Source organism: Ixodes scapularis, unplaced genomic scaffold (genome assembly GCF_016920785.2).
Source record: "Ixodes scapularis isolate PalLabHiFi unplaced genomic scaffold, ASM1692078v2 PGA_scaffold11__112_contigs__length_91849675, whole genome shotgun sequence".
Taxonomy (NCBI): Eukaryota; Metazoa; Arthropoda; class Arachnida; order Ixodida; family Ixodidae; genus Ixodes; species Ixodes scapularis.
In genome coordinates, this window is record NW_024609837.1 from 63,445,641 (window position 1) to 63,473,527 (window position 27,887).

At 46.9% G+C, this 27,887-nt stretch overlaps 1 protein-coding gene across 1 annotated transcript; it reads left to right on the forward strand.

Moving 5' to 3' along the window:
* The first annotated feature begins 268 nt into the window (after positions 1-268).
* Positions 269-27,041, forward strand: LOC8050424 (survival motor neuron protein). The gene is made up of 8 exons (XM_029983168.3): positions 269-493; positions 566-637; positions 2,052-2,117; positions 4,082-4,282; positions 6,706-6,768; positions 10,919-10,975; positions 13,503-13,628; positions 26,856-27,041. Exons 1-8 carry the CDS (start codon positions 458-460, stop codon positions 26,904-26,906), a joined length of 672 nt encoding a protein of 223 aa, XP_029839028.2. The 5' UTR covers positions 269-457; the 3' UTR covers positions 26,907-27,041.
* Positions 27,042-27,887: the final 846 nt, after the last annotated feature.

A 27,887-nucleotide genomic window follows, 5' to 3' on the forward strand; every position in this document is an offset into this window, starting at 1 on the left:
TCGGCTGGTGCCGTGTCTCTGTGCCTTCGCGCGCTTGGATACCGACCAAGAACCGACGCCGTGTGAATGTGTTTAGCGAGTGCAATGCCAAGAAATGTTTCTTCCCAAAAAGAAACGTTTGTGTCTACCGTAGTTTTTCTCTTTGTTTAATTTTTTCTCAATATTTATACTTCCTTGCTATATAAAAAATGGTTTTAAGTGGATACCTGTTTCTTTGATGGAGAACTTTTCTGCTGTCGATTGTTCCTATAGCCACCGCAAGTGGTGCGTCGGTCCGTCGGTCAATCCTCCTGCACGCTCGACAAATGTTTACATCTCAACATTGCGTGCCTCGTAGGTAGCGGCTTTTCAGTTTTCGAAAGACTGTACGCTCGGTAGTGTTCACATTCCTAGTAAGTAATATTGCAAACCTGCATACAGCTTTAGCGTAACTGCGACTACTTTTCCAACGAGGGCCATGGCGAAAGGAAGCGTCTTGTGGAGGAGAACTGAGGTACTGGCGTTGTGTTTCTTCAGCCACATCTTTTTCCGATCACCTTTCTAAACGCAATTTTTCCGCCTAAAGTTCCAAGATGACGAGATCTGGGACGATACCGAGATGATCGCTGCCTACAACCGTGCCGTCTCCAAAATTAAGGTAGGTTTCGTGGTCCCTTTCTGGGCTATGCTATCGTTCATTCGCGTGTGGCGCTTGGAATAAAGCCGCTACGCTGCTACTGGCATCGGCAAAGCACAAAAGAATGCTCCAGCTCCATAAGCTCGTATTTAATGTTCGAGTTCAACCTAGTCTTAAAATGCCCGGAAACACATGTGCAGGTTGAGCAGCCTCCCGTGTTGGTTATCTCTGCCTGTTGCTTGCCTGAAAATACTACTGTGATAATCCGCGACACGCAAGCTTGACCGGTGTTTGTGTCTTTTAATCTCGTGCGATATGCTCTTTATCACGACCTATTGTGCTCTTTATATGCCAGGTGCGCAGGGGCGCCATCTGGCTATGCGGAGCGCAAGTTCGTCTGCTTCTTTTGCCGAGGGTTGTAGTGACGTCATAACGTTGAGCTCTGATTGGCTCTGATTGAAGGATAGTGGGTAGACCTCAAAGCAAGCTGCCTTGAGGTCTACCCAGTATCCTTCAATCAGAGCTCAACGTTATGACGACGTTATGACGAAAAACTAGCAGACGAACTTGCGCTCTGCATATGTCACATTCCCCTTCCCTAACCGAAACTAGCCGAGGTTCCGCCAATCTTCGTGGTTAAAAGCGCACAGGAGGCTTTCGTGCTCGATTGCTTCTCGGTAGCAGAGTGCCAGGAATCCTCAGTAGCGAAGCTCCAGGAATTATCAGTAGTGGAGTCTCAGGAACAGGCTGAGTGCCTTCTTGCTGATGTCCAGCTGTTAGGGTTTGAGGCGCCGCTTGGGCAGAGCATCTAGTGGTAAACATAAACGGTATCACCCGGCTGGACAGTTGGCATCAGTCGAGCACCCTTGTTGTATGCTATCTTCTGCCTGAGTTGCTTGTTTAACATGGTTGACCTCAGGTCCGGGTGAGGTAGAGTCAAAGCAGTCTTTAACTTGCCACCCATCAGTGACCCTACTGGAGTGAACCCTGTGGTTTCATGGGTTGGAGTTCTGTAGTTGAGCAAGATTTGGGGCAGCTCACAGTGGAAACTTCCATCGGCTGCCTTTTTCAGCTTAATCTTTTTGGTTTGAACCGCTTGCTCAGCGGCTCCATTGGATGCTGGCTGATATGGTGGCATTTGAATTTGCCTTATTCCGTTCTCTTGAAGGAAGTTATTAAAGCAATTACTTACAAATGCCGGTCAGTTGTTGGATACGACTAGATCCACTAGTCCATGACAGACAAACATCATCCACAGGCAAGGAATTGCAGCTTCTGCTGACGGCGTAGACACAAGAACGAGCTCGATCCATTTTGAGTAGGAGTCGACCGCGATGAGTGGGTATCAGTTCTTCTATGGTCCAGCAAAGTCATGATTGCGCAAAATGCTAGCCTTGTGTCAGCCCAGCTTTACTGACTACAGTCCATCTTGCAGGACGAGATTTCCAGACGCAGTCGAACTTCTTCCGAAACACAAGCCTCACAGTCGGAACCACCAACTGTGAGTTTCACTTGGCACTGGCAGTTATAACTGCCGAGCATGTTTGTGGGATGTGCATTGTACCGCAAAAGGCAGTTGGTAACGGCCGTCTGAAAAGAAATTTTCAGCTCCTAAAATTTCTGCAGAAAGGAGCGACAGGACGTAATGCATCGCTAGTTCTCGCAAGAAGCTACAGTGTGTCCCCCCAGAAAGTTAACAGGGTTATTCTCGCGGCAGAAATAAACGAGGCATCTCTGAACGCCCAGCCTCCGCCCAAGCGTGGCACTGGCAGTTGGAATCAGATGCCATTTCAGAGCTAACCATTATTTTACTCAAAAGTTAAGTGATTTTTTAAAAATTTCAATACTGAATTGTGGCCCGCTTTTCATAACTGGCATCATTCACCTCCATGTTTTGGAGGGCTGAGTTAGCCGCCTTTTCCCATTAAAAGTTTAAGAAAATCACTTATAACTTTTGAATAAGGTAACTGTTGGTTCTGAATCTTTGGCATCTAGTTTGGGCTGAATTAGAGCTGCATTGGGGTGGAAAATAAGCGTTTGACAATGCTAGTTTATGCTTTGTGGTAAAAAAGAAATTTTAAATTTTTCTATGGGGCTTTTTATACGGTTGTGGACGATATGAAAGAGCGTGGGTGAGCATGTGGCCTAAAAGTCCCACAACACCATCTATCAGGAGAAAGCTGAACTGTCCTCAAAGCTCCAGCGACTGCTAAATTTTTGTCGTCGCTCCCCGTTTCACTGGCTGTCGCCGTGTTGATGCTCATTTCAGCGCCGACTGTAGAGGTGTTTCGCCACAAAAGACGGTATCAAGTGCAGCTCAAATCACCATGTTGTCAAGTTGAATAATCGATTTTCAAATGTTTGATAATGGGTCCGCAAGATAAAAGACGACGACAGTATAAAATTTATTAACATACTTTGTTTAATTATCCCGGTTATTGTGAGGATTAGCCCACTATATCATGTCCGCCTGGCCATATAGCTCACCTGGATAGACCGCATTAGTGTAGCCTTCAAGTTTCTTGAGAACAGTCTGTAAAGCCTAGAAAAAAACACCGTGTGGTTCAGTTTTCAAAGGGGGTCCGTGGACTCTTTTTTACGGTCTGCGAAGCCCTCGACCGTCCGTTGAACCAAGTAATAAAATGTTCTTGTTCTTTTTAATTGATGATGGTTCTATAAAGCTCTAGATAGACCCAACCATACTTGCCCAGGAAGTAGGGTTGATTATTGTAGATTTCAAAACTTCAATGTGTGTTTGCACGCAATTTCTTTTTCTCATTCAGCAAAACCTCGTTATAACAAAATGGAGTATAACAAACTAAGGGATATAACAAAGCAATCATAATTCCCCTTGCTTGCTAATAGTGGGAAGAAATGGACATTATCTATAACAAACTAATGGTTTTAACGAAATAATTACGACCGCTCCTTCAACTTTGTTATAACGAGGTTTTACTGTATATCCTTTCGTTATTGTAAGTGCCCCTTAGCCCCTCCTGGTGGATGGGGCCCCCCCCCATCACATTTGTCAGTAAAGAAGGGGTCCCAAAAACTAGGGTGCCTCGAACCCATCTCCGACTGCTGTGTTTACCGCGTCCAAAAGATTGGTCTCTCGATTTCCGCTCGACGACGTTGCAAAAGTGTGCTGCCATTGGCGGCCGTGATTCTGGCAGTGTCGCAGCAGCAGTTGGTTTATGTGGCAGGTGCCTGTTCCAGCAAACACGACGAGCAAACTCGCGTTTGCTCGTGGTGTGTGCCAGAACGTCTGCTACTAGTCATCAGGACTGAGACGTCCGACAGCACGACACTCGGGTTTTCGCAAGGTCGACTGTTGCCACTTCCGAACCGCTTCGGACGCGTGGGCAGAACAGGACGCCAAACACACCGGTCGGAGAGTCGTTCCGGGCACCGCGCCGGAACTTCGGCGGTCCAGAACCCCGGACCGACAATGCGAGTTCCGTGCAGGGGTGGAAGCAGGGCGACTACTGCATCGCGGTGTACTCGGGCGACCACCTGCCCTATGAGGCCAAGATCAAGTACCTGAAGGGCAAGCACTGCACGGTGCACTACATCGGCTACGGCAACGAGGAGCGGGTACTTGTGGCCGACCTCCACCCCTCGGAGGGCAGACGGGCTCGCCTGGCGCAGCGGGAGAGGGCCGAGAGCGTGAGTGTTCGGCGCGTCTGCGGCCCGCACCGGGCGGATCGAACCACCCCCCGTAAGAAGATGAGGCCTGCGTAGGACGTCGTCGTTATGGGATTCCTGACCTGTCCCCAGAGGCAAGCCTACCGAAGCTTGACGAGAAACGCCGCACAAAGGCAGACGCGTCCGTCTTGGCAACGGTCGTGCGCTAACGTCGCGCACCGACGCAGCTGGGCGGTACGGCGTTAATCCACTAGCGACGACGTGGAATGGGGAATGGCACGGGCGCCATATTCTAAGTTAAATTGGTTGAACCCAAGGAACTGCGCAATAGTTATCTCGCCTTCGTTATGGTTAGAAATCTGCGTTTTCGGGATTTCTTTTTTCTCAAATTTTAAGAAGTTTTTTTGTGTGGATTTTTTTTCTTTTTTTTGTACGTTGGACCAGAGGTTGGCATTTATCGGGGCTTCTGTCGAAGAGCCCGAGACGCTGCTGCAGGGTCAGGGAATCTGATCCTGTAGATTGGACAGATTCCGCGACCTTCAGGAAACGCGCGCATGTCCCAAATGCTCATGAACTGTCTCGTTACCAATGGGGGCAAGAAATTGGATGAGGGATGTGGTTCTCAAAGAAAGTAGCAGCCTTGCGGACAATTCTTTGAAAGCTGCGTTCTGGGTAAACACAAAATGAGACTAGATAAAGATTTCTTTCCGCAAAGCGTGAGTTTTTTCATCTGTTCATGGGCAGCTCTAATTCCGAGCTCCTCGGCTTTCCTCGATTTCGATAAACCGGTTAGGGGTTACCTTTTGGGATTTATGGGTATATATTGAGGAAATGTAACTCTGGTTACGGTGCCTCGGACGAGTCTCCGACTCGTTTATTGCGTTTTCGTTTGTAGTCCCCCGATTTCTGCCCAATGACGTCACGCTGTTGCCTGCCACAACCTTGGCGGCAGAAGGGACGAATACTGCAAACGTCTCTTCTGCCGAAAGTTGCTGTCCGGCTTGAGTCCGCAGAAGGTTCGGCAGCCGCGAGTTCGAACGCAGCAATGACGGCGACATTCGCATTCGTTCGTCTTTTTGGCCGGGGGTCTTGTTTTGGTCAAGCTGAGAGTGAGGGCACTCTCGGCTGCGGATCGGACGTGGTGTCATGACTTGCACGTAATCGACCAATGAGACATTTTTTAACCCGTTTGCGATCAGGCAATATCTTGGTGAGAACGTCTTGCCCACATAGAAATAGTGGGAAAGGCCTCGCAACCCCAGATGTACATGTCTTTACAACTCTTTCATCCACCAGTCGATGTCAGCTCGTGTAGGGCAGCAGAACGACTTGAGATTTGCAAATTAAGCGTGGGTTTTTAATGGCTTCCGGCAGGAAATAGCGGAAGATCGCAACTTCGGCCTGCGTTCGATTTCACTTCACTGCAGAGCTCGGTTAATAGTGGATGATCAATCTTTTTTCTAGTAGTTCGGCAGTTCACAGAAAATGATTAGTATTTGTTTACCTTATTTTGTGAATTAAGATCCTTGTTGTGCACTTATGAATGGACTATCTTTACCAAAACATAGCGGTTTCAAATGCAGAACGCATACTTTAGTCTTTTGCTCTGAGGACCAATTCATTAGAATTATTGTGAATGACTCTATTTTTACGGTCTCCATATTTAGCAGAACATGAGAAGTAACGGTTTTGGGACTGGCATTTCGCGGAAAGAAAACAACACGATTTGAAGGGGCATGCCATATATTTATCAATATGAAGCGATGTATCCACATAATCCCGAAATTGACTGAAATCAGATCCTCACAAGCAGCAAGTCATTTACGGTACTATGTTCAGCATATGAATTACGCTGAAGATGTGCTCTTTGCTTGAGGTTACAGCAAATATAGTCCTCATTAAAGCTACTGAATCTTTCTGGAATATCTCATGTCTTGGCATCTTCTTGAACTGAAAAATTGAACCCATCAAGCTGTCTGGTTGCACAATGTAAGTCATGTTGATGTCCGAAGGAAGACATGAAAGCTAAAGAAATCATTTACTGTGACCCTCCGTGTATGCCACGGTGTTACGCGGCACCGTGATATCAGGCGACGCATTGTGATGCGACACGACAACACAACACAGCAATAACGTCACGCAACTGTGTGACCCGCGTCGAGCCTTGCTTCATTTGTGTTGCCACGTGACACGACGCTGGATCGTGTCAAGTCACGTGTACAAGGATCACATAACTTAGTGCTATGGTGGCAGCAAGTTATATGATCCTTGTATGCTACGGCATGTTCCTGAAAGAAAGCTTGGTGGTTTCAGTGCTTTGGAAAGATTCTGTAGCTCCAGCCACTCGTATAAGAGCCATGAGGGGCCACCTTGTTGGTGCTGTGGTCTAACCAGTTCTCTTACAGTTCCACTTTTTTTTATTCTTGCTGTCTCATTGTTTGCAGAGCATTCATGCCAATGCCAGTAGCTTCCCTCCACACCTACCACAGTGGGATGCTCCACAAGCGGTAAGCAGTACATCGCTTAGGGGCGGTTATCTTCGAAATGAGTCAGTGGGCGCGTTAAGTTTGCACTCTTTTACTCCTACTCCGACGTTCCGAGTGTCATACTCTGAGCGCAGCAACTAAACGGAGCATAGCTTACAGGAGCGCAACGGGCCGAGACTATCGACCAGCCTCGTGAGCCACTTCCGACCGCACGGCTATGACGAACCCGGCATCTCGTGATACGCGTGGCAGAGGCCGAAATTACTCCGAAGATAAATTCATTAGGGCCTCTGTGGAGCAGCAAAGTGTAAAGTAAAAAAAAAAAAAAAAAAGATGGTGACGTGAGAAAGCTTTTACGAATGTTTCAATATTCCTGAAAGGTTTGAAGATTCGCTTCGAGTACATATGCGGAGAGTTACCTTGGCCGATCTATTTAATGACCACGCACGCTGCTCAGATTTGAATCAAAGACAATACTCTTGAACCCGCTTGTTGACGCAGGAAGCTGTCAAACTTGTCAGATGTTTTGTGCCATCTTGCAGCGCGAAACGGAGCCCGTCCATGTGCTATGCCGATACCGACACACCCCCTTTCAGTAGATAGCACGTCAATTCGTTTTCAGGCGAGGTGCGTGAACAAACCTTTTCCGTTACGCTAACTGATGTTTCTGCTTTCCAATCAAAGAATTTTTATTCGCTGGGCTAAGAATTCTAAATAGGACAGTGGTCCAAAGGTCTTCTCAGCTCGACAACTTTTTTATCGCTGTGCTGTCGGCATGCTACCGTTTGATAGATGAATTCTTTTTCAGAAGAGATGCACAAACAAACCTTTTCCATATCGCTAATTGCTGTCCTCACTTTCAAATCAAATCACTTTTACCTGCTGAATTGAGCACTATTTAACTAAAAAGGGGCAGCGGTCCTGTTGGACCCTTCGTCTCGACTACAGTGCAGCCATCTTGTTTGGGGACGTGACGTCACGGAGCGAGAAATACTCGGCGCACGAAGAGCGTGCTCAAGTGTAAAAAACGTCAAACTCGTGCACTATGCGCGAGTTTGACTTAACGCGCTCAGCGGTTCGCTTACCTGGCTGGAGTTCTTCACACTGTGAATGTTTCCATGTTCCTTAGATATTTTCCGGGTCAAAATCATATTTCTTTTTATTATCCGAAACGATTGAAAACAATGCCTCGACATTACCCTAAAAATTCGTAGCTTCAGAACTCACAATTCGTGAGGTAGAAAAACAATTTTTCAAAGTTGAATTTTAAGTTGCTGCACGATCTGTGCCAGTTATAGGTGGCCGATTCCTCTATCAAATTCGGTATCAAAAATTAATTACCTCGCTACTATTGGAGACACCAGAGGGCAGTGTCGGACAAGAAGTCCTTTGCCTCGTCCGATGGCGCCGTCTGGCGTCTGCGATAGTTATGAAGTAATCCATCTTTGATACCAATTTTAATAGGGAGATCAGCCACGGATAAACATGATGTTTGGTTTTTTTAGGATGTTAGCGCCCGTAGATTGAGTTCTGACCATAAATGGACTATTGCAGAGAGTGGTTTAGTGCCCCTTTTGTTCTTTGCAAGGAGTTTTTATTGGTTGATAATCCAGAAGCCAAGAAAACTTGAAAATAAGCCCAACAACTATAAGGTTTAGACATGTATACCTTTGACAGATATTCTCGGGTATATCCAAACATAGTGCGAGTTTGCAATCAGTCAGTCATGACTTCAGATTTTTTCGTTTAGGGGAAATGCAATGGAAGCAATAAAAATCTTGCAAATATTAGGCCACTATTTTGCAATCCACTTTGTAAATGTTCTCTTAAGTGACCCTGATCCACTTGTCGGTTGAATCCTTTTCTATGTCGTGTGCACAATCTTTCATGAAATACGGTGCTTCTCTCGAAAACTTGAGAATCAATGTTGCACTCATACTACTTCCTCAAATCAGGTGGACACCATACGGCAAAGGCTTAAAGGAAGCACATATTGAGGTACAACAGTAGGTGTGTCAAGAATTTTAATCGGCTGTTTTTGTCCAGCTCGACAATAGTTCCCTTGCCAGTTGCAGATTGGTGACATTTCATTTCTTCATCTCACCAACACAACTAGAAGAGACCATCGGGACAACCAATGATGCAGACATCTATAAATGAAGTGATGCCAAATGCCCCTTTTTCAAGAAATCGCACAAAAAGCAGAACGACAGAGAAAGTGTTTCGAGCTGTACCCCGTGCCACTAGTTGTGTGCAGTGCAGGCGAAGGCAATGCCAGGCGAAGGGATAAAGGGCGAGCACTAGAAAGGCAGATGGGAGAGGAGGGTGGAGGGAGGCGGGGAGGGCGCTAGGAACGTTCGAGAGGAGGGGAGGTTTCTCTCCTCCCCTCCACCCTTTCTAGTGTTTGCCCTTTTTCCCCTCTCCTGGAGTTGTCTTCGCCTGTACTGCACACAACTAGTGACCCAGAGTACAGCGAATGCTCTTTCTCGAGTGACAGGACTCGGGAAGCAGAGAAATGGGCAACAAGAAAGTGGCAGATGGGAGAAGGGGCTAATTGGTTTGTAAAAAAAGGGAAGGTGGTTTGGAGTGGGAGATTAAGGCCAGAAGCCGAGACCCACAAAAACGCAGTTGGATGATTCAAACTAGAGGGAAACATACGCCTAGCGGCGAAAAGACAAGGTTTGGAAAATCGGTTGTATACCCTAAACCATGGGCATGCTTTGACAACATCCACAAAAAATTGTTTTCCGCAAAAATATCCACTCCCCGAGTCGAACGAAGAGAAAAATATTTGTTTAAAGATGCCGTGCATTGTTTTGTTAACGTGCGCTGGGGGTGAAATGCCACACACGAGTAGGGACACGATCGTCCCCATTCCCCAGTTGGCGGGCCCAGCCTGGCCAAGCAGGGACCACTCACTATTTACTTCCTTTTTTTTTCTTTTCTATCTCTCCATCCTTTTCTTCTCTTGCTCGAGACCGATTTGGTGGCCATGTTTGTAAGTTTTACGCCAAAAACTGTATGTAGTTGTAACAACGTTACTTTTACAGTTATTTAGAGTTACTTTCAATCAAAATTGATGACAAATTGATGGGAAGTTGTTTTGCATACATGAAACATTCTAGAATCATAAACATTTAGCGATACTCTGACTTTCCAGATGCCAGACGCCCACGCTCACGGCGCTCTTCGACAGATAGTTTAATGTGCATCGTCTATCCACTTGATAGTTGTTCTTAGAAGGAAGCGATACTACTGCTAATCGAGCTGATAAACCTGGCGATCTTCCGGAGCCTTCCAAACTCTCCAGCTCCTCTCCCTCAGTGCGCACAGGTGGTGGAGCTCCTCCCTGCCTACTCCTCAGGTCACATGACATCCCCGTTAACCAATCAGCATCAAGAGTCTCTCTCCTCCTCTCCCACCCTTCAACCAATCGGTGCTGAGCCTCACGGCCACGCTTTTATCCGGGCCTCACGAAATGCCGAGAACCTAGCCGAGGAATGTTTCACATTAAAAGCACCTCAACTCACGGCGATGTGTCGGGCATGACATGCTGGAAAGACACTTGCTTAATAATGTGCCTAAATGGTCAGGGTTCGATTCCCGCCTGGTGAAAATGCTTTTTTACTGGGATGGCCTCTTTCCCCTCCCCACTCGAAACCAACTGGTGTCGAGACTGGCGGCCAGGCCTTTATCTAGGCTTCACTTTTTGGCATCACGAAGTGCCGAGCGCCTAGCCAAAGAATGTTTCACGTTAATAGTAACCCTGTTACAGTTGCAAGTTATTTCCACTGAACAGTAATGCATTACATTTACAAGTTTCCCAAAAAAGCATCTTAGTTATACTAGTAACTAGTTACTGTTCAAGACTATAGGATAGTAATTGCAATAAACTACATCTAGTATCTCTACCACCAGTAAGTACAAAGAGGCTAATAATACTACATCTCCCATATGCTTCAACCTGAATATGTGCACCTTCCCGTGGCTTCAGACTAGAAACAAAAAAAAATGTGAAAAGTTTTCTGAGTACAATACATTTTGAAGTTGTTTTCAGTTTTTTCAACAAAAACTTCTTATTTAAAGTGATAATGCACCTACCTTCAAACTGGCTTTCTGAGAAACGTTGCAAGCTCTGTGTCTGTCTGACATGCCATCTTGTCTCCCTCAGGTTTCCGCAGAACCGTGGAAGCGTCAGCGCCGGTCTGCCTTCTCCAACACTGTGGCCGTAAGTTTAAGCTTTTTAACATGGATTATGTTTTACAAGTTTTCATATGAGAAAATTGTCATAAACAAACGTCGGGAACAAGCGTCACGAACGACCGTCTTGCTGGGACACATTGTCAAGATTACATATAAAGCTTACAAAGGCCCGCCTAAAATCAATGTAAGAAAAAGGCCCCAGCAGAGCTCAAAACTGGGTCGGTGCGGTGGCAGACGTATACTATGGCCACTGAGATGCATAGCGCGGCTGCTGTGGACAAGGTAATAATTCTATTTGCATGAAAATGAGCTGGCAAAAGCAGCACATTTTAAATGAAAATAAAAAAACAACATAATGATAGATAATAACAAATGAGAGACGTTGTGGGGTTCTTTACGGAGGGAGATTCCTCTACTAATAATCGTCGCCCGATCGGTATGCGCTCCGCCCGTCATCCAGGGAGTTACACACTGCAACGAGAAGACAGCGAATGGGTTTACTGTGTTTACTGTACCTCTCGGTTGCCCGTCGTCGAGAGCCGGTAGTCCAGGCCTCCCGGCCCTTGTTGTCGCCCGTCGATCAGAGCTCACAGTCGGGGTCCGTGTCCAGGCCTGCGGATAGCCTTTCCCACGCCAGCGCTGCATAGGCTGGCTGTCCCGGGCTATCAATGCCAGAGTCTCGCTGCGGAACCACCCCGGGATTGTCATAGCCCAGGTCATATGGCCCGGGCTCGCCGTTTCCACCGGTCTTGCTCCAGACCTCGCTGGTGGAGCGCTCCGGGGTTTGTTATGGGCCAGGCCAGGTCAGCTTGGCTTCGACGTTCCTTGTCCAGCTACCAGCCTCGCTCAGCTCGCACTGTCTCGCGCAAGCCCGTGTCTTCTCCGCCGACCACCTGTCACGTGCCCTCCGCCTCGTCTTTCATCCTCGGCTCCCACAGCGTTTACAAATCTCTAATACCAAATTAGAGCGCAGCTCTTGAGAAGAGGAGGGGAGGGTACAGAGGGGAGGGTATGACCCTCCTCCTCCTCCATACCCTCCTCTCCTCCGTATCCTCCCTTCCTCTTCCGTACCCTACCCTCCTTTATACCCTCCCCACCTCCCACAGTTTCCCCGCTAAATTTAACTGGAAAATTGATGCCACGTGACCTCAACGCCGATCCAGTTTCCCCGCTAGATTTAGCGAGGAAAATGACGTCACATGACTTTGTGTCGCGCCAACCATGAAAAAATTCAGTTTCTCCGCTACTTTTAGCGGGAAAATTGACGTCACGTGACCTCAACACCGATTCAGTTTCCCGCTCAATTTAGCGGGACGGTTACACTGACAGCAACGCAGAAGGCGACATAGCTATACTCGGAAACGGGCGCCTAAGCGCTTGTGAGTATGATCAAGCTTGCATAATTTCTGAACCTTCAACTTGTTTTCTTGTATATTTTTTTAATCTCTTTGTCATAATCCTCCCAAACGGGTTTTTAAAAACACTGAAAAAGTTCCCCACGGTATGGTTGGGGAGCCATTCGGTTATTGACGTGTGTCGTTGAGAGTCGTGTTTTCATAGTGCTTCCGGAAGTGGCATCTTCACTGACATTGTGGGCAGCAAGAAAGTGCTCGTTTAGTCCGGACTGGACGAACCCGAATATTTCGGAATGTGCAAGTTGGATTAAGCCTGTGCAAAATGACCCCCACCGTGCTCAATGCCTTGTGTTGTAATGGTCTTATGGATTTCACCGCCTCTACAGTGGTCAGGGAATTTCTCCTGAAATTGCCAGGGAAAACCTGGAAAAGTCAGGGAATTTCAAGATAATAATTTGCTAGACACCCTGTACACAGTTCTGCTTAGTTTCTCTATTTACTGTTATGTGTGAACGTATTTCCTACCTTACCTACCTTATCATTCATACAAAGTGTCGGCGATGTAGGCACAGTCGAGCCAACTTATGACGAACCCGCTTATAGCGAAATATTGAATATGAAGAACTTGGGGATTTTAGGGAGAAGCCCACCTCCAGGCAAGTTAAAATGTGTGCTCGTGCGTTGTGGCAGTTGCAGCAATATCCAGCTTATACTACCATATTTTCCGGACTAAGTTCCACACCTGGTGTCCAGTCCGCCAGAAACAAATTTCGTACGAAAAATAAAAGTTTTTCCTTATATAGTCTGCACCCTGTGCCACAGCCTGTACCTGGTATCTACTCCTGCCATAAAAATTCCCGTACGTAGCACACCTTGATAAATGCCTGCTTCATTAACCCACGAAGAAGCTTGCATTATACATAAATCATCGTTAACACATTTTGTCAATCACACAATACGTCACCGTCTCATCGTAATGAACAATTTTAGAAAGACTAAATTTTTTTACACGTACAGCCTGCAGATCATAGTTCAAACAATACGGTATATCCTGCACGACTTCGACGTGCCATAAGCATAAAAGAAATTGCGATGTTTCGCAAAGTCCAGAAATGGCTATTTCCGGATATAGCGAACATAATTCCATTTCCCGTCAACTTCAGTGTAACCGGGCTCAACCGTATAAATTTCTTGCAGCGGATTCCGTCCGTCCCTCCCCCGCCCCCTCCCCCGCCTTTCACCGGGGACATCAAGGACAACGAAGCCCTGTCCTCGATGCTCATGTCCTGGTACATGAGCGGCTACCACACGGGATTCTATCAGGTGACTGCCGACTCGATTGGCTCCTGTGAGGAGGAACTCTATGAACCTTTATTACGAGGGTGATTAAAAAATTAGCAGCGACCTCTATCTGGAAAGTCCAATGATGCGTGAAATTTAGTAATTAAGGTGCAATCGTTTAAAATTATGTAGAAGACATTAAACCGTCGTTTCAGGGAGTAAATGCAAACCTCTGTTTTTATCAATTTCCCCATTGAGCTTAATTGAGCTTAATTCATTCCTTGGCCAAGAATGAGCAACTCTGCGAAATCTGGAAACACCACTGTCGCCAACAGGGTGAAGACTGCGCAGAAGAGCATCTTTGAACGCACGGTCGCACTTATAGGTTCGAACAAGAGGGAAGAACAGACAAGACAATGCGCTAACTTCGGCCATCTAATTAACGTAGAACGTTGTGTCGTCTGTTCTTACTTGTAGACCACGTCTACGAGTGCAACCACGTTTCTGCACTTCAAGCGCGCATCGGGAGGCACGGAGCACGTGCTGGACGGAGGCTAGGCATTCAAGAGACGCGTCCTGCCGTTTCCATTCTCTCTCTCGGCGACTATAGAGACAATAATTTGCCCAGGAGCTTCCAGTGCTCCTAGCGTAATTCTGTCTGATCCGTCCTCGGCAAACTGCAGTCGTTGTTGCATCCGTAGGGCACGCAGTTGTAGCACGGTTATTGGAGTTTCCACCAAGCTTGCGACGTCGCGATGCGCGGACCGCTTAGAATCGCCCGCCACCATGACTGAATGAAAGCACTAGGCAGTATCGCCTCCCCTATAGGCGAGGAGGTCAAACTATAGGGAGCGCTTAGTTCGGTTTGCTTTCCACGGAGCTCGGTGTTTACCCAACACGAGACCCGTGGAACACGTTTTTACGTCGTCTTCTCCGATCGAGTGCGTTGCACGGGTTGCACACGAGCGCTACTTCGGCGTTCGTTTGGTGTTCGATTGGTGCCTCCCCGATTTAACACGAGCCCCACCCGAACGCTGACGTAGCGTCGGGATAACTCAGTCAAGGGTTACAGCAGAGACGCGAGCATATAACCCGCGTTATTGTCATCGCGACGGGTTTAAATCCGAACTCAGCCGCTAGGAGCGTGACGGTCAAACCACATCCCCAGTGGTCGGTGACAGCCCGAGAAACGCGGGACACGGCAAGTTCCTCGCGTCTCGGCGTCACTCTGCACATGATGAGGTTGTGGCATTGGCCGGCGCTAACGCCGAGGAACAAATCGCGAAGGGAGAAGTTCGAACATAAAAAATTGGCAGCGACCTCTGTTTCCAAAGTTATATAATGCGCGAAAGGCCATGTTTAAGGTACGATCGTTCAAAATTATTTAGAAGACCGGTGTTTCCGGGAGCGAAGACAAACATTTATTTTTATTGATCTGCCCGGTACGACAAGCGGGGAAACTGAGTGCACGGGTCGCGTAGCGTCAATTCTCCCGCCGAATTTGGTGGGGAGACTAAATATGTATTTCGGTCACGTGGCGTCAATTTTCTTCTTAAATTGTATCGATGTGTCGGGTGTCACCGGGGCAGGTGACATTAATTTCCCCGCCAAATTTAGCAGAGAAACTGAATTGGTGTACAGGTCACGTGACGTCAACTCGCGTTGCTTCTATTTTCCCGCTAAATTTAGTGGGGAAGCTGTGTTGGCGTATAGGTCACGTGATATCAGGTCAAGTGACATCAATTTCCTGCTAAATTTAACGGGGAAACTGAGTTGTTTCATATGTCACGTGTCATCAATTGCCAAGCCGACTGGGGTGGGGAAACTTAATTGGTATGCAGATAACGTGACGCCAGGTCATGTGACGTCCCTTGATGTCACGGGACCTAAATACTGATCTAGTTTTCCCGCTAAATTTTGCAAAAAATGAGCAGATTCTTTGGGATTGGGGGTTTACGTAAGAAAGTGCCTGATGCTTTAATAAGACATGCCCTGTGTTTCTTGAGCTGTTAATGACTGTAGCGCCATTTGCCCACACACTCCGTGGCAGGCAACTATGGTGGGCACTGCAGTAAGACAGATACATGTTACTGAAAAACGTTCAGCCTTTCCACTCTTGTGAAGAAGGAAGACCAGCGGAGCTGTACTCGATACACTGCCGCAATGCACACGCACCCGTTTCCCGCTTCTTTTCGTCCAACACGCCGCCGATCGTGGATACGTCTCCGGCGAACCAGAGTCGGTCGCACACGGCGCACGTGACTACAAACGGGTTCTCCACGAACCCCCTCCGGAACCTCGCCGTCGCACTCTGGAACTGTTCAGCCAGCGTGGAGCGCTGTCATCGCCGAAACTCGCGCTTGCGCTTTGCCTCCGTGGCACGATCGTCGTCCGTGGCGTTGGCCCACCGGTGCCCTTTACATCGCTGCTACTGTTCTCGGCAGAGGCTTTCTAGGCGAGCGATGTGCTCCTCTTTGGCAAGGGAATCTGAAGCGCTGGACGCAGTGGAAGTCGAGGCGACAGCGGCTTTGCGGCGGTTGCGGACCCATTCGCGTTGCTGCGTACGTCGCCACTCCTTCCGCAGCCAGTCTCCTTTCCACGAAAGGGCGCGCAGCCGACCCATCCCGAGTCCAAACCGAAACTGATAAGAGCGTAGGAAACAGCGCGCAAAACAGACGAAGACAAAGAAGCACACGTGACGAGCGCTGCGCTCGTTACGTGTGCTTCTTCTTTGTCGTCTGTTTTTCACGCTGTTTCCTACGATGAATTTTCACCAACGCGCCCAACTATCCATTCTTCCATGATAGCTGGAAAGGTTGCCGCCATCTATGAGTGACGGCAGTAACCAGACTGGTTGTGTGCTTGCCGCCGTCGCTTTTAGATGGCACTAGCTGTCCAGGCAGGTTTGTGTCGACATACCGGACACGATCCTGGGGAACCTAGCCCTTAACAGTTCCGCTGTAAAAGCATTGGACCCATAGCCAGCCGGTGAGTTTGGCTCCATTAAAATAAGGCGTCTGAAGTGTAGAGTGAGCAATGCACGTTATTATGAAAGTAGATGGAAATACTATAAAACAAAAAGTATACGAAAATACTTGTATGATCATAGCCATATTAATTTCACTAAACCAGGAGGATGGTTATGAGGGTGAAGGTGACTTAAGAAAGCAAAAAGTATTGTTTCAGTGCTTGGATGAAATTATGCAAACATCAAAGATTGTTAGGCAGGGAGTTCATATCTTTTCGTGCCACGGAATTGGATTAGTTTTTCCCCCAATCTGTTAAGACATTGTGGCAGAGGAAGGGCTGTTTGGAGAAAAACACCGATGTGTTAGTTTTCAATGTCACGGCCATTAATCTTGACCATTGAGCTTGACCAATGCCACCACAAACACAGAAAAGTGTTACAATCTCTGCCTTGCCCCACCATTCTCTCCGCACCCATATTTTCTCGCTGCCTTTCCGTCTGGCAAGCTACTGCAGTCATTTGGTGCCAGACACCTGCCCTCTATTGCTTAGTATAAGATGCGACAGCTTATACATGGCCCACACTGCAGCCGCATCAGTAGCCGTTGTCGCTGCAGCATGCATTATGCACCACCGAATTGTTTATCTCGACCAAAACAAGTAGAAATGGTGCATGTATAGAAGTTTATCTTGTACTACAATAATGGGAATCCTTCAGAGACCTCAGAATTGCTGTCTGTATTTCGCTACGAATTTGAGCTCGAGCTTCTCGTGCTGAGTCTCGTAGGGAAATGTCGGCTTGCAGCTATCTCGAAGCAAAATACCATTCTGAATCTATCTCTAGACAAACGTCAGCCTGAATTTCTCTTAATAACAAAATGTATGCCCACAGGTTTGTGTCATAGCAAAACACTAATTTGAAGCTAGGTGTCATGGCAAAACGCCAGCCAGAAGCTAAGTCTCGCGGCTAAACATCGGCAAGGAGCTAAGTCTGATAGTGAAATGTGAGTGTGAAGCCATAAATCTGGGAGCAAAACATCACCTTGGCTTTCTCATAGCTGTCGTATACGAACAGTTTTGTTAATATGTTCTTCGTTTGTCAGACACGACTGTGCCACCGCGTCTTGCTCTGTATTACCACCCCCATAGTCATTTTTTCTAGAGTACCGTATTTACCCGAAAATAGGTCGACCCCTAATTATTGAACCCACCGAAAATAAATTTAAAAAAAATTCAAGTATACCGTAATATCCCGAGTCATCGCCCATCCCCGAGCCATCGCCCACCCCATTTTTTGGGCCAATATCGATTTCCGAAAAAACACCGAGTCATCGCCCACCCCTTCAAATACCCCAGCACGGACTTTGCGATCCGCGAACACTCATCCTACCCGAATGACGCGGCCGCACAGTTGGAGGACGTCCGTGACAAAGTAAAACGAAGGAGGGAAAGACACTTCTTTTTGTTTACGCATTTCCTCCGTGAGCGACCCCAAAGTGGTCATGTGTCCGTGCGAAAATAAAACGATGGAGATAACAAAATAAGAGTTTGTTAATGTAACCGCGGAGTGTTAAGTCAAAGTCTGTCTACGCCGAAGTAAGCTAGGACACCGCGACCCGTCGCGACCGTGGTTGTGCAATATTTTAGGCAAAGCCAACGCGTAAATAAAGCTTTGCTGGAACGCCCTACACAGATGTTTGCAGAGCGTCCCAACCGTGCATTGATAGCCCGCCGTGCACGGACGCACGTATGTACGCACCAAACAAGAAAGTTGCGCAAGAGCTCGCGATTGACAAGGTGCCCGACTTGGCCCGACGCCAAAGTATTTGCCAACACGACCGCCGGCTTTCCCGCTTTCCCAGGATTGCTCTTGGTCGCTTCTCTGGTCCGCTCGCTCGCTAGCTCGTTGCGCCTGTTCGGTTTTTCTATTTTCTTGTAGACTTTTCTTTCTTTCTTTTTTTTTCTAACTAGGAGAACATAGCGGTGACATTCTTTCACGAAACAAACGTTCGCGCTATAAACAAATCGGCGGTGTTTCTAGCGCGTATGCAAGCAACGGACTTCGCTGTAGTAAAATATTCTTTCGTGAGCATTTTTTTCTATAAAACAATGAAACTAAATTAGTTTTGAGTTTGATGTATCTCTTGTGCATCAGCGCTAGATACGCAGAGAAAAATAGGCGTTTTTTCCGTTTTTTTCCAAGTGTTTGTGCTCACCCACCGAGACATGGCCCACCCCACTTTTTTAATGAATTTCAAGCGGTAGGGGGGTGGGCAATGACTCGGGATATTATGGTAAGTTGAAATTTTTTTTATTTCTTAGGAACAGGGGAAAGTTAGGGCAAAAGAAAGAAACAAACCTTTATTTACAGCACTCTAGCTAAATCACAGGGCGATGCCAAAAACTTAAAAGGACACTGCTCCCCCAACATTTTTTTTTTCCTTTTTTGTCATGCGATTCAGTATGGTGTCGGAATACTACCCAATTAATATTTTGCTACAGAGTCACATATTTTTTTTTAATAAAGCCAAAAAACACAACTGCTCGAAACCGAAACCGAAACTCCCGCACCGCACAGAGAAGCGGAGAGGAGAGAGGAAGTGGCGGAAGTCACGTAACTACACCCGACCTCGCGGGTTGGGTGTTTTTTTCCGCATGTAGCAGACGAATTGCGTTTGTTCGCTGCGCGATTCCTTTGCGGTTATGTTTGTTCCGCTCGCTGTCCTGTACTTCAAGACGAGTTGTTTTGTACACTTAAGCGTTGGCAATTAGTAGTGACTGCCCGTGGTGAATTCCCGTGATCGGCTCCGAAAACAGTACTCCCAAGATGTTGTGTGAAGAGTTGCCTCACATGTCCTGCATCTGAAAGTGGCATTGAGCGGCAGAGTGCACAAGTGTCCAAAAGATGAACGGGTCGGGATCAATGGCTGGCTGCAATTCCTGTAGAACAGTTACGCGAAGCTTGGAAAGCGGACGCTACCTGATTCATAGGCTCCTTGCATTTTGTGGAAAGTGACTACATTGAGTTCGCAGGTGTCAAATATGGAATCCCATACCATTTAGTTCAGCGACGTATCGTCCACAACAATTTTTTTTTCAGTGATAATTGTAAAAGAAGAAATGTAAACATCGCAAAATGCTTGACAAAAAAAAAAAAAAAAAGGTACACCCACACCAGGTATTGAACCTGTGCCCTCTGCGTGTGAAGCGGACGTCTTTCCACTGAGCTACTGAAGGAACTCTTTCATGTGTAGTAATGCAGCCGGTAGACTGTATGTCGGAAGTTTGCTGCCGATTTCTTTTCAATACATGCACTCCCGGCGTGAAGTCGGGGAGCACCACGCATAGGCCACATTCGCACCTCGTAAAAAAACCGTATGTGTGCGTATTCAACTCGAAGTGCGCACTTCGTGCTTGACATTTGAGCGAGCGATGTTTTCAGCTTCGAGAAGGAATAACGACTCGGCGACATCTTCGTGCAATCGGCTTGCTGGTTGGGCGTGTCATACGGGATGAATATCAGTTCTTTTGATCGGTCCAAAATTTCTCTTTCGAAGGGAGACAGAATTCGCCGGTACCGTGAACAACAGCTCTGAAGTTCATAGAGATCCAACGCCCGTCGTCCACTGCCATCCGCTACTCCCACAATACGCAAAATGATGCCATGTTGAGAATTATGCAGTGAATGCACAGAATGCTTCCGGTTGTCTGTGCTACCTTTTTTTTTCACTCAACGTATTTGCAGCTTTTTGGAAGCCACAAAATATGGGTTTCATATTTCTTTCTATTTTTAATATTGCCTGTGTGCCTTCAATGGTCCACAACTTTGATTAAATTTGGTGGTCACACGAAACCTTAGAAAACGGCCCGTGACCACGGAAAAGAGAGTGAGCGCGACTCAAACCGGCCAGTTCTCGATTGGTAATTTTCGGCCGGAAAGGAGCCGAATTTCGAGCTGCAAATTCTGTTCTGGGTAGTTGGGCTCTCATATGTCACGTACAACTAAAAACCTCGGCGAGCATAAATACCCTGTCAGTGTCCCTTTAATCGTCAGAACTTTTGGACATGTTATTGTCGTCCGAAGTTTCTTCAGCTTGGTAGACATCCCCACAAATTCACAACAATACCTCACTGACACCCTTGTAAAATGACGACAAGAAGAAATAAAAGAACGTGGAGACGGGCGAAGCCACGAAAGACCAAATACAAAGACGGGAGCAACGCCGCAAGCCGCCGAGAGCAACATGCGAGCCGCCGCAAGCAACACGCAAAAATAGCCTTTTTTTTCTTTGTGCGAGTTTGCAAGGGAGGGGGGAAAGGGATGAAGGGCAAGGTGCTTGGCGCACCGCGTCTCTCTCCCTCCCCTTCTTCCTTGCCCAGCGAGGGGAACGCTACAGGCGCGATTTCGAAACCGGATGCCCGAGGTATGTGCGCGAGAGCAGAGGCCACGGGGGAGCGGAGGTCACGATGGGCGGGCCGTGGGCCATCGGCTGCTGCTGTTTCGGTTGTTTTCGTGCACCAAAAACTCCTTGAAACAAGAAGCGGTGTGGCTCTAGGGTGATGGCTCAGTGACTCGATAGCTCCATGCGCTTGGTAGGGTCGCAAAATTTGGTCGCGAATGTAGGTCGAAATTCTTTGATCACGATTATAGGTCGACCCTTAATTTTCGACCACAGTTCCAAAAAAAAAAAGAAGGCCGACTTATATTCGAATAAGTACTGTAACTGCGTACACTCTGCTTGCGGTGTTGTATCGAGACAATCTTAAATTTATGGCCTTCAAGTAATCGGGGAGAAGTGAATGTCGCTCTTGCAGGAGGCACGGCAGGTACGACACGACGCAGCGGTTCACCACGCAAGCACCGTCGTGCGTCTCGGGGTCCCCCAGAAGCGCGCGCCGTGTTGTCAGCCGTCGTGTCGTCTGCTTGTGCACAGCCACTTGAAAGCTGCTTGGAAATGAAGCTTGTGTTATAAAAAGGAACGAAACTATGGTGCCTGTGTACCGTAGTTTTGGTTCTGACTCCGCCGGGGCAGCCTTTCACACAGCACCAGCGCGACACGGCCCCTCACGTCGCTCACAAAATTCCACCGCACATTCTTTTCTACCTTGCACCATTGCAAAGGAATTGAGATGGCTGAAAGGGCCCTAAAAGAATATCAAATTTGAAAGTGAAGCGTTGTCTGCTCACAACAATAGGCGGCACAGAAGGAGAAGTGCGGTTGATCGCCGGAGAACATGACACGGGAGGTTGGGAGGCGGGAGAGAAACTCAAGTTACGGGACGACGTCACTGCACCGGCGCGGACCACGCGGGAACTTCAAATTCGGCTTCTGGAAATTGTTTTTACAGCGGAGCTGTTAGGGGCTAGTTTCCCCAGGATCGTGTCCCCCGCAAAGAAAAGTCGACTAAAAACTCTGGACAGCTACCGCCATCTATGAGCGACAACGGCAACCAAACAATCAGCTTGCCGGCCTTGCTCATAGATGGCGACAACCTTTCCAGCCTTTCCAGTCTAATTTCACCAGTCGAAAGGCTGAATTTCTCTAGGCATCGTCCTAGATGTCGTCCTTGAGGTCGTCCCCGAAGTCGTCCTTGAGGTCATTCTGACGAGGTCGTCCTAGAAGTTGTCCTTGAGGTCGTCCTAGACTTCATCCTTGAGGTCGTCCTTGATGTCGTTCAAGAGTTTGTCCTCGAGGTCGTCCTAGAAGTCGTTCTTGAGGTCATCCTAGAAGTCGTTCTCTCGGTCGTCCTTCAGGTCGTCCCAGAAGTCGTCCTTGAGGTCGTCCTAGACTTCATCCCTGAGGTCGTCCTAGGTGTCATACTTGAGGTCGTCCCTGAGGTCGTCCTCTAGGTCGTCTTAGAAGTTGTCCTCGAGGTCGTCCTAGACATCATGCTTGAGGTCGTCCTAGACGTCATCTTTGGGCGTTGTCTTTAGGCGTCGTCTTTAGGCGTCATTTTTGAGGTCGTCCAAAAAGTCGTCCATGAGGTCGTCAGACCGTAGCACAGCTTCGCCGGTCTTCCTTCTTCACCAAAGTGGAAACGCTGGCAGTTTTTTTTTTGTTTTTTTTACTTTACAAATGCTGAATTTCCAAGCTTCGAATTTTGAGGGTAATGTCTAGGCATCGTTTTTAATCATTTGGGATAATAAAAAAAAGAATGATTTTGACCTGTTAGTGCCCTTGTAAGTCCAACAGTGAAACATCATCCAGAAGCTGTCGGGGAGTAAAATAACAGCCCAAACACGAGTCTCAGACTGGAGCACTAGTTGTCATGATAAAGTTACTTTTCAAATTCTCCTAATGAGATTGTGTGGCTTTCGTGACGTGCTTGAACTACTAAAGAAGCTACGCGTCAAAGTGGAGGTGACCAGCCTACAATGCCTTAACGCATCCTCTGACTGGTGTGTTTAGCATCCTATCCCGCCCACACATCAAAGTGGCAACAAATGACGTCACAAAAGCCTTTGTGTCATGTTGTCAAATGTAACACTAGGGATATAGAAGAAATGGTAGCCAGCATCGTGCCAGAAACTTCCGTCGGTGTTCAGGTCAGCGTACTGCTGTGAGGCACTCCTCTCAACAGTTTAGGTAGTACAATCATAAGCTGTGTGCGACCCTCACAAACAAACAGCTAACAACCAAGTTGCTCGGGACACTGCGTACGGACGTCATTCTAGCCGAACTTGTAGGTGCTTGTTTCACGAATGGGGATGCACTTTTATTTTATTTTTTTATTTGTTTTGAGTGACCCACAAACAGCTTGATGCCTCCTCAGTGGCATCAAGCGTAATGAACGATGCTCTTTGAGTGCAGCTCAATGGCTTTAAAACGAAAACACTGCTACTCTCCTTTTCACTGTTGCTCTTCGCTTAAAGGGACCATGAAATGATTTTTCAACTTCTTCCTCCTTGGCCTTAATCCTCAACGCGGAAGCGAAATTGGAAATCATGTGGTCGTGACGTGGTTCAACACCGGAGGCGTCAACTCCCAAGCTTTCACCTTGCTTTGTAAGCGCACCATGCAAAATGTCATTCTCAAGTGATGACAAGTGCCATCGTGGCACTCATTGGCCACGAACGCAAATTCAAATATTCATCGACAGATTGATCATTGACAAGTGCTTATGTCCGGGTTACGCAATGCTTGTGTCGAATGCGCGAGCTGGGTTCGGCTGGCGTGCTTGGGAACTGCGGATGTATCGCAGTGAAAAGGCTGAGAAATTTCGAAGGAAAGGAGGTACGAAATAGTCCACTGTTTTTTTTCAAAATTTCATACCGAAAAACAGGCAATACGCCTTCTACGCTCGCATCCTAGTTTCATTTAGGCGCACTAAGTGATATGCGATCAGTAAAATCCCAATTTGTCCCAGCCAAAAATTCATTTCATGGTCCCTTTAAAATGGTTCTTTTTATGGCTCTGTATATGTCTGTCTGGCCACCCCTTCTTTAGTGTGACGACACTTAACAGCCACATTGGTGCATGGGATCAATGTTGCCAGTTGTCACCAGCTCTTGCCGACATGCTTTCCGTCCCGGTTGCTACTAGCAAAAACGATTCCACAATGATCTCCTGGCACGCTATCTAGTACAATCAAACATTGTTAATTCAAATTCAAGGGGGACCGAACATTCGTCTGAATAAAGCAAAGTTTGAATCATCAGGAGTTTTCTCCCATAGACACGCATAGGATGGGAGCTGCATGATAGTTTGAATTATCCAGAAGTTTGAATTAATGGAAGTCGACTGTACCCCTAAAATGGTTGCATTCCAGAACCGTAATATACTAAAAAATTGTAATATGCTGCTGCCGTGTGGGACCCCAGCCTTTCATTGTTAGCCCTTTGTTGACGAGCGTAGCCTAAACAAACTGCATAATAACTTTTTTGTTCAATAGTTTTGGTTTTATCACTTTGTTTTTTATCTAGTAGTCTGGCAACAGTTTTGAAGATCGAAACTGCAGTGCCATTTAGTGAAAAGATGTGCGAACAGTTGACAAAAGAAAAGAAGTTTGGCATGCAAATACGGGGCAACCAAGAACGTTTCCCCAGAATGTTGGGCAAAAAATATGGATATAAGTGTTTTGCTTTGGACACAGCTATTTTGCGATAGGCGACTGTTTTACTTGGGGCTATCGTATGCGCAGATATTATTAACATTTCATGGCGATTCGTAGAGGTTACGTAAGGGAGCCAGCCACGTTCAGATTTTTCTCTGGTGTTGCCCACAGGCAAAAGGAAAAGCTGTAACTTGCAAGTTTACCTTGTAACTTTTTTTTATTTCAGCTTTGTTCTTTTATTTGATCCAATACATGTCTTAAGCAATTTTTGTATATCTCGTCAATAAAGGGTTAATCACTTATTGAATCCATCCAGAATCACTCGATACACTTTATCCCAAGCAACTATCACCGTACTGCCAGTGTTACTACCATGAAAAACTCATTGGATCTGCTATTTCTAGTGCATTGCCATAAAATCCTTTGTTTGTGTCTATATCCTAAAATCTCTCATCAGGACACTGCACTTCGTCATAAATAAATAAATCCACCACCCTGCATCTCTTCTCGCATTGGTCATATTCATGAGGTCGGCATTTCACAGTTCATATATCTCCCACATCACCTTCCATACCCCAGTGATGCCTTGTTATATACATCCCCTGCGATTCCTTAAGGAAAATAAATGATAAGGATGATTTCTAATTTTTAAACGTCTTTTCAGTATTCTTTCATACCTCAAACGTTGAAGGATTGAACCGCCTTTCCACTTCGATTACTAACGTCGCCAATGCCGTTTTGTTTAAAAATAAATTTACTAATAGGTGCACTTTGTAATATTCTTATTAGCTCACCCCCCTCTTTAACAGACTACCTTATGCATATTCTAAATAAATAAAGAAATTAAAAAAAACAAAAAAACTTCCAAACTGTGTTTGTGTGGCTCTAAGTATCAATTAGGTGGCACCTGTGAGCTGATGGCATGGGAACAAATTTCACGCGATGTCGACGGACAAATGAGCGTTGCTGCTTCGTCGGACAGTGGGTGAAGAGAGCGTCGATGCTCTAAGCGTAACTTTCTAGTGACTGTGGCTTGGACTCCTTCGGATGCAAGACCTGTTGCCACTCAGCACGTGTACATGGTAGTTCTAGTGTTAAATTTATAACTTAATCGACCAGCTCGCATTACTTGTGTAGGAGCTTCCGCACGACGCACGTGGAAGCACGGACCATCCTTAATCGCATGCAACGCATTACCAAGTATCATGCAAACCGATTGAGCCGGTAGAACAACCCATCATTTTAGAAATATCCTGCACCACCTCGAGGATTCCCAGGATGAAACAATGCACGTCTTAGAACAAACTTGGGGGTAAAAAGATGAGCCCCAATATGCACAAAAGGGACTTCAGAGGCGCCTAGTATAGGTCACTGCAGCAAAGTGGAGCCAGCAGGATCTAACTTCCTTGGCCGAGGGAGTGCATGCACTCGCTTGAGCATATGCTCACGTTTTCATACCAGAACCTCCTGAATCTGTGATTTCTTAAAATGATTCATTGTATCACTTTTACCTCCCTAAAAAGTGTGTGGCATGAAGATGTACACCTGCCGGCAATATGAAGGCGAACACCTTACCTGGTTTCTTGCCCGTTTTACGGCTCCCTAAAGCTATATTAACTCTCAACGTCTCAAATGGTACGTGGCTTGGGGGTCTAAACGTTGCGTTGTAGCCCTCATTTGGAACAGAGCTTGTTCCAAAACTTGCAGGAGTGTCAAAAACAAGAAGAAAGCTGTTCACCTTCATATCGCTCATGGGTGTACCATAATTTCTGGACTCTAGTCCACACCCAGTATATAGTGTGCAAAAGCAAATATTGGTTAAAATAAAAGGTTTTTCTTAGTCTGCATGTAAAATCTTCTTATACAAAGCACACTTTCACAAATGACTGCTTTATTATAGTACTTGGAAAGAAGCTGGCATGATACATAAACTGTCATTAACATACTCTGTTATTTGCAACATCTTTCATGTGTCGTCGTGACAAACGACCTAGAAGGAACAAATTCTTGTATATTTTCAGCAGTAAGTAGCCCGCACTGCGTAAAACTAACTTTTAAAGCGTCTGGTCTGGATAAAAACGTGTATTATGCTGTTGCCACTTGCGAGTAGCACACTCGGTAAACATTTCTACCAATGCCGTAATAATCGACAGCCGTTTCCACGACATCTACTATAACTGTGGCACGTGGAAAATAACCCTTCCTAGTTTGGAGGACCGCCATAACTCCGGCGTTCCGTCCTTGCAGGCTCTACAGCAGGCCAGAGAGGAGCAGAAAACCTGCTGCCACGAACATTGACAAGCATCGCCGCAACGCGAACGGGCAACCAGCATCCCACGTGTACAGCACCCGTCGTCATTCAGAAGTTTTTTTCATTCTTTCACGTGCAACCATACATCAAGTAGGAATAAAGACTGCATCGCATAAACCAGATTTCGGCTCGTTAAAGACCAAATCGACCTACAGCTCGACGGTCCGTGCAAGCTCCGGCAGCCGGCAGCCAGCAAAGGCGGCGATAACAGAATGTACACACAGTGTTACGACGCAGTGCGACGCAGCATTGTCCCGCTGTTTCACTCGTCGGCAAGGAAGAAAACAACCTTTCTCATGGGCAAGTGTTTTTCACCGGATGCACATTCAGGCAAGCCTGTAGGTCTGCAGTGCATCCGTCGACGTCCGTGGGTATTGCGAGGAGCCGGTCCCGCCGTCTGGAGTTCTGCCGCCGAAAAGGTGGTGGTGCGATGATTTCCGGAGTTTGGCTGGTTAATTGCAGGAATTGTCCGACGCCACCTATTGACCAACGTGCTCTTTACAAACAAGTCGGCGCTTGCCCGCACCGAGCGTGGGCAAGCCAACAGTGCCGCTGCGGCGGTGCAACGTCGAGGCTGCGTGTTGTGGTGTGAAATGGAGAACAGAAAAACACTTCTTTTTCTTGCGTGCGCTAGTTTTTATTTTTAAAGGATGAAACCAATTAAAGCTCGCATCATCTTTCAAGCGAGGTGCACAATGACGTCCCTCGGAGCACCGTGTTCGGTTCTCTCTAATATGGTTGATCGTGTTCAACCTATTTTGGAATGAGGGAGGTACATTTCAAATTTAATTTCAGCATCCCTTTAACATACAAGGGCAGTTCATACTGTTCACATTGCCACGAAGGAAGAGAGCTGCGATCATGAGTGTCAAAAGCGAGGGTCGTTCCATTTCCGATATGCGTCGCCCGAGGAGACTCTCACTCCCTGCCAATGGACGGGCTGGCAGGCACCCCGGTCGTGAGAATCC